Raw genomic sequence first — 15,205 nt, forward strand, 5'->3', positions numbered from 1 at the left:
AAATGACAGCATTGCAGGTTTTGTAACAATGAAGAAATATTAGCCACTAAAGGATATTTTTTTTATGAAATAATGTCATTAAGGGTCCCGCTAAGCTTGGCCAATGAGCCAAGTGTGGGACATACCGTATGTACATACCGTATGTACGTCCTATATTTAGCACCGCTCAAATATAGGACTATATTATGTATAGCTATTTTGCCCCTCGTTTGTAAAATGCAGATAACATCAAATAGGCCTACATAGACCATATATTCTTTGTTTGAACAGTTTGCATAGCCTAAGAGGGCTTAAGTGTTTAATGTTTTGTATTAATAATCTAAATCTGAAAAGTATTTGCCTCAGAGATGTAATGGAGTTGAACAGTCTTGAACATTTAAAATACTCAAGTAAAAGTAGGGCCTACCTGCACCTATTATAAACCTTTTCTTTTTTAAAGAAAAGTTTATAGGCAAATGTTATTTTTAAGGATGTGTTTATTTTGAAAATAAAAAAGTATTATAGTGTAAGAGTAAAGCCTTCATGACTTATCAGTTCTACTTCTCTGGTATTAAGAAATGCTATTGTGTACTGTTGTTTTTTTGTTTTTTTTTGTTGTTTTTTTGCTCAGAAGTAGGCTACAGCATATTCCAGGGTAGTTCAACTCCAACTGGGAGCTGGCCTTCGGTTTGTTGGCTTCCCCAGTGTTTTTATGTTATCTAGGCTCAAGGTTCAAGAATTCTTTATCAGTAGTATAGTACCCGGTGCTACCACACACACGCACGTGTGCACGTGAACGCACACACACACACACACACACACACACACACACACACACACACACACACACACACACACACACACACACACACACACACACACATGCACACGCTCACACACACGCACGCATGCACGCACACACACACACACACACACACACACACACACACACACACACACACACAAACTTTGTAGGCCAAAAGATAAGCTTACTGGGTCAACAGAAATGTTCTTTTGCAGAGACATGTTCCTGAAGTACGACACAAGATCTGATTGATATCAGAGTAAAAGCTGGACAGTTTTGTAAGACAAAATAAACACTGTTGTTCCTAATTTACACACATCCTTACATTCTTTTTCCTGAAGGTCAATTTGTACAAACTCACAACGTGTCGGGTTGCAACATGTTGTGTGCTTGTAGATCGTCTATTTTTGCTACAACTAAACCGCGAGATCTTGAATTTACTAAACGATGGGTCTAAATGGGGTCCAGACCAGGGACTTCCAAGGGTCCTTTTGGGGCTTTCCAGGGGGTCCCCAGCAAACTGAGGAACAGGCCGCACTGCAAGTCTCTGTGAGCTTGCAGATCTGCTGTTTCCAAAGCGTATTAAAAGTTGTTTAAACATTGTAGAATACGTTTAACAGCACAAAGATTCTCTTGTGGAGTTCCCTGGACAATATATTTCAGGTGGATGTTTGCAGACACAAACATGTATGAGAGCCATGGAACTAATATGCTCATATCCTTTGTTTTATCCCCAAATGTTATTATGTTAACATGTTTATTTTGGCATGCGTAGGTGTACAGAATATATTAGGCTAAAGTAAATGATTGTAGATTAGTTTAGGCCTATGTATTATACTTATATTCAAAGCCTCCTATTCCAAGCACCAAGTTTGTATACAACAGGGGTTTTCAAAGTGGGTGACAGGTGACGGCAGTCCAGGGGTGCCGCGAGATAATTTGATAATAGTTGGAATTTATTTGGACACTTGAAAAAATATTTAGTATCATTTAAAACTTGAAGTACAAAGTTATTTTCAGTCAGTTCTAACCAAAATGGCTGTTATCTCAACATTTTCCTCGCAACATAATCACTAAAATATTGTCATTGTCGGGTAGAAACCTTGTATCTCCAAGTTTAAAATGTATACGTCTTTTGGTCAGGAAAAGCCCTGCTTCATCATACAAGACTGTCGCACAACACTAGTGAAAACAGCCGATCTACAAGCACACAACGCCTCGCGATGTGTGCTTGTAGATCTGCTGTTTTCACTAGTTTAGTACATTTTATAGATGAACGAACGGTTTTGGACATACAAGGTTTCTACCCGACAACGACGATATGCTATAAATATAAGGTGCTGGGAGTGAAATTTATAATGTAGGGGTGCCTCGGATTAAAAAAAAAATCACAGGGTGCCCTGAGACAAAAAAATCACACCCGTGTGAACTGAGCGGTGGTTGTGTGTGTGTGTGTGTGTGTGTGTGTGTGGTGTGTGTGTGTGTGTGCGTGCGTGTGTGTGTGCGTGTGTGTGTGAGAGAGAGAGAGAGAGAGAGAGAGTATTGCAGTTGATGCTCAGACTAGACTCAAGAGCACCCTCTCTGGTCACTGAGTGGTAGTTCGGGCTACATACACACATACATACACGGATACACGGATACACACACGGCCACGTATAGGAGCGTTGTGACCACCGCTCAAAAATTGGGAACCCCTGGTATACATCCATCTACTTATACAACTGGCTAAGAGGCCACGCCCACTTCAAGCACACAGGGCACAGGGCAGTCAACGGACATGTTTGATGAAGCTAGCCTAAGCCAGCCCAGGCACTGAGAGAGAGAGAGAGAGAGAGAGAGAGAGAGAGAGAGAGAGAGAGAGAGAGAGAAGGGGAGAGGAGCAGGGCAGTGTATCGAATTACATTTACAACAGAGAGGGAGGGCTGTGTCACACACACACAAACACACACACACACACACACACACACACACACACACACACACACACACACACACACACACACACACACACACACACAGAGACAGAGAGAGAGAGAGAGAGAGAGAGAGATCCTACAAATCATAACAATAGTAATACTAATAATTAATACGCTGTGTCCTGAGTTATTGGTGTCCAACCAGTGTGCCTTTTTGTTCATGATTAATCTGACTTAAAACCTAAACCCCTTATGTTGATCAAATACAGAGCAGGCCTAGAAATTGAGCAGGCCTAGAAATTGAGCGGCCGCACAGCGGCCGCGAATTTCTAGTGGCCTACATTTACGGGAAATGCAAGTGGAACATGACAGGCTACTCTTCACAATATCACTATAACATGACTTCTTAGACCCTGAAATGGTTCCAAATGTGCTCATCACCAAGTTAATGTACAGAGTATATTGGGTTAAAGTAAAGGAGAGACCAGCTCGGGCCCTGTGGTCAGGGGTGAGCCATTAAAAATATTTAATCCGATAAAATGCAGTTTACTTTAACCAGCTTTGTCTGAAAGTCCTTCCCGCCACCATTGTGTGAGACATCTCAAAATGCTTTATCAGCCTTGTGGCTAAAATATGTGGATGTAGGTTGAGGAAAAGGAGAAAAAAAAATACCCTCGCAAACTAGCATGGTTTGATTTGATATGCACTAATAGGCATATCATGGTCTCCATTGCGAGCTCTGCTTTCACAAGATTTTTGAAGGGTTCCAGTAAAACGAGGAAATTGTGAGGCAGGGAGTCAGTTTTATAGGGGAAATCAATCAAGCATTGAATTAATCAATCAATCAATAGTTTACATACATACATGCAGAACTTAGGTAGGGAAAATGATACCCAACTATAATAGCCCCTTTTCCACTACAGGGCTGAACCATAACTTTCCAGAATCAAGAACTATCAAGAACCCATGAAGTTCCAGGACCAAGTTCTGCTTATGTTTCCATATAACCAGGAACCCAAAAAAGAGCAGCAGCACTGCCGCCCATTCCCAGAACTAATAAAGTTTAGTTACCTCAAGAGCTGGACCGAAAGAAGGTTCCTATAGAACCTTGTCTGAAACCGGGCCGTGTGCTATGGAAACAAAACCAGAACCAGAAAAAAACGGTTCAGGTTCTGGTAAGTTCTGGTTCCTCCTTGTAGTGGAAAAGGGAGAAAAAAGGGGGGAAAAAAATCTGGGAACTTTTATTTCTAAATATGCATTACCTTTTGTCTCAATGAATTGAATACAAAATACAGCAATAGGCTGGAACAACTGGCATCACCGCTTCCAAAGAAAACTGAAATCAGAGCCGTTTACACGTATAGGCGATATAGGCGGCCGCCAGTGGTGAGCGCACTCTGCTTGCGCACAAGTAGGCCATATAGCCTGCTTGGTCGCAGGACGCAAGTTGGCACCTCGACAGAGTGCATTTCTTGTTTGCATTTCTTGATATACTATGACCAATGACATCACCACTGGCATCACCATGGTCCCTCATTGTCTGTTAATGATGACATGGTCAGAGGGTCCCTGACACAGTCAACAGTGAGTCTTAAACAAGAGAGGACACCGACACGCACACACACACGCATGCGCGCACACACACACACACACACACACACACACGCATGCGCGCGCGCACACACACACACACACACACACACGCATGCGCGCGCGCACGCACACACAAACACACACACACACACACACACACACACACACACACACACACACACACACACACCCAGCTGATCGCAGTATACTTGCACGCTCTGCTTGTGCAAGTAACAAGCTTTCTTGGGTTTAAATCCTATAGTAGACCTTGTATCTGAACTGTACTGTCCTGTGCTTTTCCCATGTGAACTGCTAATAATGTATTCAGTCAATCAATCAATCAATCAATCAATCAATCAATCAAACCTTGTTTTGGGGGGTAAGAAAAGCAACTAAGTCGTTCTCCTTTCTGAAACCTTTCCAAAATGACATTTTTGTTTTTTCCTATTGATTACAACTCACCCTATAGAGACTTGAATTCGCATTCTTAAGACAATAATTTGATTTCAATAAATGTCCCCCTAATTGATTCTGGATGGGGACCCAAATGCATTTGGGTCTCCATCCGGAATCAATGGGGGTAAATTTACTATAACATTTGTGTCTTAGGAATGTGACAAATACAAAACAAATGTTATTTAACTCAAGTCTCCATGAGGTGAGTAATCAATAGGAAAAAAAGGTCATTTTGGGGGTGAACTACTCCTTTAAGTACAATTTTGAGTATTTTGCACTGTGAGTATTTCCATACTTTTATTTCTACTCCACTTTTACTCTACTACAATTATTATATATTTTTTTTACTAGTTACTTTGCAGATATAGCCTAAGTGATTATATATACACCAGTAAGACTCCCTAATCGGGAGATAAGCGACCGTTGGTCGCTTATCTCCACAAATAGGCCAAAAGTTTGTTTTACCAATTATCAAGACATACGGGCAGTTGACAGTTTGCCATGGTTACTCATTGAAGTTGAATCTCCATATATGGAGATAACCTACGCATCACACTAAGTCTGACCTCACCAGCCCATATTTGGGCATGAGCAACTTATGTCTCCATATATGGAGATATGATGACATCACACAGTCCTCAGCCGATGATGTGGCGTGATGTCATACAATACAAAAAAAAAACGAGCCCTACAGTATAAAGGGGCAATTCTTGCCAGGAAAGAAGCATTTCTTCGACTCAGACCTTATCGCCAGGGTTGGCTTATAGCAGCTGTCGGTAGGACCATATATGGATTCTGTTAGTGTGGATCTCCTAACAGGGCATCATCTGGGATACAATCCCTTTTATGCCCATATATGGAGATCCCTAACATAATCCCTTTCATGCCCATATATGGAGATCCCTAACAGAATCCCTTTTATGCCCATATATGGAGATCCCTAACAGCATCCCTTTTATGCCCATATATGGAGATCATTAACAGCTAACAGAATCCCTTTTATGCCCATATATGGAGATCCCTAACAGAATCCCTTTTATGCCCATATATGGAGATCCCTAACAGAATCCCTTTTATGCCCATATATGGAGATCCCTAACAGAATCCCTGTTATGCCCAGTTGGTTGCTAGGGTAAAAAAACATTGTTGCTATGGTAAACAGTTGGTTGCTAGGGTAAACAGTTGGTTGCTAGGGTAAAACCATGGTTGCTAAGGTGGTTGCTAACGTACACTAACAGACCAGCAACAACAGACTGTTGCCACAGCAACGTACACAAAGGTTTGTGTACACATGTGGTGTGATGTCATACTGAAGATATATGACATCACACCGTACACAAACAAAGGTGTGACATGTGACGTGTGACGGACGGACGGCCGGTGGAGGTTTTGGTAGTAAACTGCTCCCTAACGGTCGCAATTAATCCACTTTAGCCCTATTATAGGCTATTTGAAAATAGACGATCTACAAGCTCACAGCATATTGCGTTGTGACCCAAATAGCCTAGATATAAAATGTACTTGTTCAATCATTTTTTGTTTTTACTTTTAATTGTGGTAATTTAAGAATAGTTTGATGCCAATACTTTCATACTTTTACTCAAGTAATATTTAAATTCTGGACTTTTACTTGTAACAGAGTATTTCTATACTGCAGCATTGCTCCTTTTACCTGAGTAAAAAAGAAAGTGTACTTTTTCTTTTTTTTACACCACTGCATTATTTGCAAATAAAGTTAAAAGGGTAAAACAAAAGGCCTGCCAGTGATGCTTTAAACCAGGGGTCTTCAACGTTTTCAGGCCAAGGATAGGGCTGTCACAATATGACATTTTATATGACGATTAATTGTCACTCAAATAATTGCGATTAACGATTTAATTGTGTTTTTGTCGTTGATAATTACATTTCTGTTCAGCTTTAGGTTTTGAAGTTGCACATGGTAGATATGACACATAACCTAAATATACAAAGAAATTACTGACATATTTGACAACTTTCTACTTACTACTATTTCGGAAATTTTTCAACATTCAAGATTATGACGATTATGACAAAATAATTGCATGATGTAAAATAATCACGATTAGACGATTATGTAATAATTGTGACAGCCCTAGCCAAGGACCCCTTAGTTGAGAGAGAGATGAAGCAGGGAACCCCACAACCTCTTCATTCCATATAGTTTCATCGTTTGACAGTGTATTTTGGATTCATGTCAATGTTGTGTTTGGGTCAGTGACGTGACACCCCAAAAAACCTGTTTTTTAAAAACTTTAAATAGCAGGCATAAAAATTATTTACTTTTGTTCTACTCACTCTCAACTTTATGGAAACACATTTTGTTTTTAGATATTTTATTGGAATCAGACTTTATTGAGCAGTTTGTTGTACTTGTGCCTAAAACCGTCATCTGGTGTGACATGACAATAATTGTTCATAAAATTAAAATGGAGTACACCTTTCTTAAGTTACTCACTTTATCAAAGTCCTTTATCATAACTAACCACTATAGTTTTGTGAAAATTAATTGAATCTGTATATTTTTTTCATAATCAACACTCTGTGTGAGGCCCATGTTGTCGATCTTTCAACATATTTTAATTTTATTCTGACAAAAACTTTCTTTAAAATTACACAAATATTTGTGACTCTTCCTGATACTATTTTCTATGTAAACCATACACATTTTTTCGGTTTCATCATTAATAAAGGTATGATTTCTCACTATTTGGAATGTCACACCAGATGACTTAGTGTCACACCAGATGACCATATCTTCATGTGTCAAAGCAAACTGTGTTTTAACCTACCTATTAGTGAGTACTGAACTTTACTGATTGATTAAACAATTACCCAGGAAAAACAGCAACAGTAAAATTGCTTTAACATTAAATAACATGGCCTTAATATTTCTGAACAGGATAGTATTGTTGGGCCTTAACATATGATAACAAAGAATTGTAGTAGTAGATGGATGATGAGGATGTGCACAGGAATGCTACGCACACCTAAGTCTTCTGCCGGCCCACGGCAGAAGGATCTTAAAGAGACAATAAGGTGCATAGCCACACTGGGAGCCAAGGCAACATTTTATTAACACCAATTATTGGAAACAACTCAGCATTCAGGTGTATTACTTTTTTCCGAAGTCTCCTGAACTTGAACACAGCATTTTGAGTTGAACAAATTTATTTACGAATCATGTCGTTACACCACATCTCCACTAGCTAAAGAGTGCTGGGTTGTGCAACTCCGAAAATAGCTGATCTACAAGCTCTCGCAGCACAATGCGTTGAGAGCTTGTAGATCAGCTATTTTCGCTATGTTTGTCTCGGGTCCTACCTTACCTCATTGTCCAGTCCAGTGAGTGAAAGTACAAAAGTATTAGATTAGATTAGAATAGACATTTAGACTGCATTGTACATCAGCCAGTCACATTTGGTGAGGGTATAGACATTTAGACTGTATTGTACATCAGCCAGTCACATTTGGTGAGGGTAGCAAACCGTTTGCCCTGTTGCGGTTCTGCTATGCCACAGACAACTTCCTGCTCTTAATTAATTAATCTTGTATCAATTTAGTTGGCCAGAATTCATTTATATGTTCTTTAAAAAATGTATTTTGTTGTCTATATTTGCTATGCTAAAGTGTGGTGGTTGAGCTAGCAGGACCTAGACTGTTTGCAAGCAAGCTATGTGCAATGTGCAATTTGTCCAAATTAATCAATTTATTTGAATTGTGCTAAATCTATAACTAGTAGTCCTACTTTTTTTCCTTCTTTTTTTTTGTTTTGCTGTATCCAAGTAAGGATAAGAACAGCTATGGTTTTGTTTATGCCCTTCCTCCATATCCATTCATTCATCACTATACAGTATGTTTGTGTATTTTGGAAATAATAAAATCACATTTTCTGTACCACCCATTTTCTGTTGTCAAGTGTCTTATATTAACTGCTTATAACGGATAGTTATTATAAAGTGTTACCACAATATAAGGTTTAGGTTTCTGTGAAGGGGTTTCTGCTCTGTCTGATGAATTTGCTGTATCACCGAATGAAGCTAAATTAAATTATGTAAAAATGTTTAAAACGTTGTTTTAAACATGTTAAAATGTTTTAAATGGACAAAAGAAACATGGGACTTGTTATTTATTGTTATGTCTGTAGGAAAATACAGTATATATCATCTGGATGACGAAGTGTCACACCAGATGACGTTTTCTGCATTTAGGACTACCTTGAGGCTACCAGGTACGCATTAGCATGCTAACAACATGCTAGCTATAACAAAACAACCTAGATTTACATGTAATTATGACCAAAGTTTCAAATAACTTTTGCTTTATTAATGAAAAAGGTGTCACACCAGATGACATCCAGAAGTGCCACACTTGTCAAAGTTTCAACAAGATGGCATTTCATGAAAATGTTAAAATCATAACTCACCTCAGACACCTGTCTTGCAGTTGTGCTGGGAGTGCTGAATAGCCTTACAGAAGAAGGACCTCTCTAGCCCAGTAGGTGTCCAAATTATTGCCTGTTTAATTTTTCCAAACTAGTGTCACACCAGATGATTTTGGTTTGGGGGACAAAATCTTTTTGATCAGAAATGACTGAAAACATTATGCTTGGACTTTGAAAAGATATAGGCTCACAAATAGACATTTTTTTTGCCTAAATTCATTTTTAAATGAATTTTAGCAATTCTTTTTCTTAGTTTTATTCAAGTTCCCACTTTGAGAAACAAGGTCGGGACAGTCACACCAGATGACATTTACCATGTTTGGTTGAAGATTCTGAAGAAATGAGGAATGAAATGTTTTAATCTTGAGTAAGTTCACATAAAGCTTAATGTCCTGCACAATATTCAGAAGGTTTTTGACAAATATATTTTTTATTTATACATGTTTGACACCGAGGACAGCGAAAACGCTACGTCACGTCACCCACCCGTTTTCAGATATTTTAACCACTTGAACAGTCAATACTTAAAACACTTGACATATCACTCGTCACTCCGTACTTAGTCTGCTCTTTTTCCCCCTCTGCACCAAAGCTCTTTGCCAAAAATAGCTGATCTACAAGCTCAAGTGAGCTTTTAGATCTGCTATTTTTGGCAAAAGTTATCCGAATATGGATGCTAGGGTTCAAGTGGTTAATAAAATAGGAGGAAAAAAAGTTTCTATCGCACAAAGATTTGGAGGACCCCCTATAGTAACTCTGACGACCCCCCTAGGGGTCCCGGACCCCCTGTTGGAGACCCCTGCTTGTTTAAACCCCTCCCATTCACACGGGCTGCAGCGAAAAGCGTCAAAATCGTCACACCGCTGACCCCGCCCACTGAGGTCGCAGTACTAAAACTGAGCCCTCGGCACCGCGCACTTCCTTTTCCATCCTCCCACCCCAGTTCGCTCTCACTCGACCGCGCAGCAAGACTGTGTCATCTTCTTGCTAAAAAAACAACTTAAGGTAATTATTATGTCTCCTATCTGAAACGTATGAGGTCGGTGTTGTCTTATTGTCTGCTTATTATCATATTATAAGCGTTTCTGTAAAGGTGCGTGTAAATATTGGTAGTGTCGTGTGTCGTCGGCCCGGCCCGGCCGGGGCCCTTGGATAAAGAGGCGCGTTAGCAGCAGTGTGGCTAAAAGAGCTAGGCTAACTAGCGTGCAGTAACTGAGCACTGGATGGCCTACAACACTGGGCCCCTAACACTGGGTTTATATGGGTCCCTTATTTTTAGTTTACTACATACAAAAAGAAAAACAGAAAACTGTTTAAAACATGATCATAACGTTACCAGAAAAAATAAATAAAAATAACTAAATTATATTTTCAATAAATGTATCAAGAAATATAAAGTGTGTAAGAAGTAGGTAAAATGTGTGATCTTGTAGACCTGCTTTTTTCATTAGGATCTTGTCGATCTGCCGTTTTCATTAGGAGCTTGTAGGTCTTATGTTTTCACTAGTTCCCGGGCAAACGTCTTAATTTCTTTTGTTGGGTCCTGCGCTAAAAGGCTTGGTACTCATAAAGGCCTACAGTCCTGTAACGAGGCGGCAGTTAGGCCTGTGTTCTCTGTAACGCTGATTCATCGTTACAACATATTATTTACACCTCTGCCACCAGTGTAGCGTCCGAGACTGACTGTGTAATAAAGGCATGTGTGTAGGATTTTAGACGCTATAACGGCAAACCAGGGAACTGCTCTCTTTGGGGAGCTAGCAAAGCTAAACTCCATTTATTTCACACCAGACTGCAACGCGCCAGAACAATGATGCAGCATGCAGTCGCACACAGTTTACGTAATGTCATCGCCCCGCGTCTCCTCTCTTATGACTAATCAATCCCTGTGCCAGCAGTATTTGCTGGGTAGCATTTTGGGTGGATCATCTAAAATGTAGTTGCCTTTTTTTTGGCCATGCTTCCCTAAATGCTTAAACCAGTGGTTCTCAAACATTTTCATGTCAAGGACTCTTCAAAATATTATGCATTTGTCATCTCCCTACACCGTTTGATATGTTTACATTTAGATTTATCACAATTTTGCAAGCCAAGCTAGTTAGTAGATTAGTTCAATTCAGTGGTTACTCTTTAATTTCAAGGATCCCTAATACATAATGCCACATGCCCCCATTTGACACGATTAATGTAAAATGCCCAGTGTAAGTCTGAGAATGTATACATTGAACTAAATTGATCCTTACAGTTCCATGAGGTTCCACATAAAGTACTGCATTACAGACCCATAAGGGTCCAGTTGGTTCCCACTTCAATAATTTACCTGCAGTGGGCATTCCCTGGGATAACTAGCCATGACAATTGATGCATAATAATGAACCATCTGGTTCCTTAGTCATTATCAGAATAGTCTTCAAACTGGCAGTATTGGCAAAACTAAAATGTAAATATGATGACTAACAATTAAGATGAGTAAACAAATCCTTACTAAAAGGACGGGGAGAACAGGAAACCAAAGTGCATTCAATCAACACCAAACTGGGGTGGGAGTCATTGTATTGGAATTGGGACAGGTGATGGTTCTGCGACCTACATGATTACCCTGCGGCATACACATTTGACAGTTTGATTTGTTTTATCCACTTATGTAAAGCACATCTTGCACGACGGGTTGATTCTTAAATGCAAGGGGTTGATTCTTAAATGTAACCTTTCTTATGTGTTCTTTTTAGACAAAACATGTCGGACGAGGGTAAGCTGTTCATTGGTGGGCTGAGCTTCGACACCACCGAGGACTCTCTGGCGGAAGCCTTCTCCAAATATGGAAACATTGCCAAAGGTAAACGACATGCAATGCATATGAGACGCCACAAATTGATTCCAGATGTGCAACCACAAATTGATTCGCATTCATGATTTAATCTTCAATGTATCTTTTTATTAATTTGTGTCTACAGTTGATGTCATCAGAGACAAAGAGACAGGCAGGTCTCGTGGATTCGGCTTTGTGAAGTACGACAGCGTAGATGATGCAAAGGATGCATTAGAAGCAATGAATGGACAGGTGAGTTGATGAAATCTTATCACAGAAGGCTGGTTGCTGGTGGCCATTTTGTAAGGCACATGGTGGCCTGGTGGCGCAACACGGTATTGCACATAGTACAGCACAATAATAATAATCTTTATTGTCCCCGAGGGGAAATTTGTCTTCACAAGTCTGTTCAACACAAAAGAAAAACACAAAACCATATAACACAAAACATCGCAAGACAGATCATCAGGATAGACGGTGTTGGCTGTGAATAAAATACTATGCATTTTTGTTTAACCACTCGTGTGACATTTCAGATAATTGCTCAAGTATTTATTAGCACCAATTTAGATCTTCTGTTTTATTTTTATTTAAATTTTAATGTTGTAAATGGCTAGACGAGACAATGGCTAACTGTAATAATGATCTTTTTCCAGAGTCTGGACGGCAGAACGATCCGTGTGGATGAAGCTGGGAATGGACGCTCCGGAGGTGGTGGCGGCGGCGGCGGCGGCGGTGGCTACAGAGGCGGAAGGGGAGGCGGCGGATATGGTGGCGGACGAGGTAGAGTTTTTTTTTTTTTTTTTTTTTTACCCATTTAGGCCTAGAATTATCGAATGCTTTAACCAGTGAAAAATAGCTGATATACAAGCTCACAGCGCGGCACAGAGTCCCGCGCTGCGAGCTTGTAGATCTGCTATTTTTGAAAAAGTCGTGAAAATGTGTGCAACTCTTTGAATATATGTATTTTCAAAGCGAACGGTTGTAACTCAAATTTTGCTTCTGGGTGGTCCCTGGAACTAGATATTTTGAAATGGGGGTCCGTGGCCAAATAAATATCATGTTGGGGGTCCTTCACATGAAAAGGTTTGAGAACCACTGACATGGTAGTCTCTCAAGAACAGACTAACTGAGCTCCAGTTAAGTGAAAAGGACCTTTTCTTTGACGATGGCTGGCCAGATTGCTGACATAGAAACATAGGTTTTTTTCCAAAAATCTTAGAAGGATTCAAAAGACACAGAATCGAGTCAAAATTAAAAATGTTCAAGATTTTTCAAAACTAGCGTGAGCTTGTATATCTGCTATTTTTTTAAATATTTAAAGCATAAAATATTGCGTCATAATGTGTTCAGGCCTAAATGGGTTTTAACCCAAAACTCTGTTTAGGCTTTACCCATCTCTGGCATATTTATTCTTGAGCAATCATGTGTTAAGTGTTGTCTCCCTGCCCCCCTCATATTTGTGTAGGTGGTGGAGGATACGGAGGCGACAGGAGCTATGGTGGCGGTGGAGACAGAGGTTATGGTGGAGACAGGAGCTATGGTGGTGGCGGAGGAGACAGAAGCTACGGTGGTGGCGGCGGATACAGGAGCGGCGGCTACTCCTCCGGCGGCGGCAGGGATAATTAGTAAGGAGAAGGCTTAACATTTTGGAATTTGTGAATTGAGCATCTCTGCATTCACTGCTTCATCTTGCTAATTTCAATTGTGTCTTTACAGTTAAGGGATCGTTCTTCGGGAGGATCCTACAGTGGCGGATATGACGGCTATGGTAAGTACTGTATATATGTAGTGTCTCTGTTTAAGTAGTGTTCATGCTGCTCAGTTCCCCCATGACTCAAACATCTCCATGGGTCCACCCCTGACATATATATATTTTTTATATATATAGTTTTATATCAGAAAATCTAAAAGTTGACGGAGTCAAAATGTTCCATGCTTCGAACATCGCAAAAGGATGTTCTCTTGATATGATATTTTTGGATGAGTAGGATGTCAAACTCTTGAACTTCTGCGTCTTTACCTGTGTGCCCATTTCTTGTCCTCAGCTGCAAACGAAAAATCTCCCTGAATTCCTGAATTCCAAGATCATCCATTCCATGGCTGGCTGTATTTAAAAGATGACGGACTATGGCTGCTTTTTTTGTTTTATACCTGTTGCATTTCACTATGGCATATGTGGAAAAGAATTCGACCAATAAATGTTTCTTTTTTTACTTTACATCTATTTTTGTTTTGTTTTTACTTCTACACATAATTATATTACAAAGAAGATTTTGCAATTGGATTGTAAATGGACGTGCTGTGTTACTGTGCAGTCATAGCAGTGGGATCAATGAATCCAGCCATCTGTCAGGATATTTTAGAGCACTTTATGCTTCCATATGTTAGACAAGCTTTATGCTTTCTGTTTCCAGCAGGACATGGCACCTGCCCAGTGCCACAACTACTAATGATTGGTGTACTAATGATGGTATAACTGCTGAACTGACCTGCCAACTGCCCTGACCTGAACCCCACAGATTTTTTTTCCCCTTTCCTAAGAGGAAGGTGTGAGACACTAGAGACTATGCAATATAGATGTGCTTATCATTGCTATCAAAGCAAATCTGGACTTCCATAATGCCTCAACAGTACCACAGGCCATGCCATATTGATGAATGATTTGTTTAAAAGTGCAGTATTGAGTGCATAATTTAGTCACTTCTGTATTCCTGTTTTGAGTGGCCTCATGTAATCCAATTTGAGCCAATATTTAATTGGCTCTATGCCATAATCAAGATTAAAACGAAGGGTTTTAAATATTGCATGTGCAGTGCCCCAAATGGTGTTAATTGTGGTTTAGATCTGTCAGTCTTCAAACGAAGGGTTTTAAATATTGCATGTGCAGTGCCCCAAATGGTGTTAATTGTGGTTTAGATCTGTCAGTCTTCATGTAGGCTCTGTTCACCTCAGTCCAGCTTCATACTGTAAGGATTAGAGAACTAATTGAAATTAATAGATACCATCCAGGTGTTATTTACTGTGTAGTTTACCTCACAATCTTACCCTCTGATCATAAAAATGCTGTGCTGTATGATGCCCTATTGCATGCAAATGAACTCTAAACACGTGTGGCAGATGTTGCATTTAACACCATTCCATGTACTAAAGTTTAGTTCTTTAATCCGAAATCAGTCCAACTA

The 15,205-nt window shown here is 39.8% G+C and overlaps 1 protein-coding gene across 2 annotated transcripts; it reads left to right on the forward strand.

Annotated features, from left to right (window-relative positions):
- Positions 1 to 10,107: 10,107 nt before the first annotated feature.
- LOC308286258 (cold-inducible RNA-binding protein A-like) lies at positions 10,108 to 14,241 on the forward strand (the record flags this gene model as incomplete). Of its 2 annotated transcripts, XM_080727240.1 has the most annotated exons (7): positions 10,108 to 10,216; positions 11,941 to 12,047; positions 12,166 to 12,272; positions 12,677 to 12,803; positions 13,489 to 13,648; positions 13,740 to 13,791; positions 14,069 to 14,241. In XM_080727240.1, the coding sequence occupies exons 2-6, from the start codon at positions 11,948 to 11,950 to the stop codon at positions 13,741 to 13,743; spliced, it is 498 nt and encodes a 165-aa protein (XP_080583366.1). In that variant the 5' UTR covers positions 10,108 to 10,216; positions 11,941 to 11,947. The 2 variants fall into 2 exon arrangements, with proteins under 2 accessions (XP_080583366.1, XP_080583367.1); XM_080727241.1 differs by lacking the exons at positions 13,740 to 13,791; positions 14,069 to 14,241 and having other exon boundaries at positions 13,489 to 13,649.
- Between the last annotated feature and the right edge of the window lie 964 nt (positions 14,242 to 15,205).

The sequence above is a fragment of the Nannobrachium achirus genome (genome assembly GCF_963921795.1).
Source record: "Nannobrachium achirus genome assembly, chromosome: 5".
NCBI classification, from domain to species: domain Eukaryota; kingdom Metazoa; phylum Chordata; class Actinopteri; order Myctophiformes; family Myctophidae; genus Nannobrachium; species Nannobrachium achirus.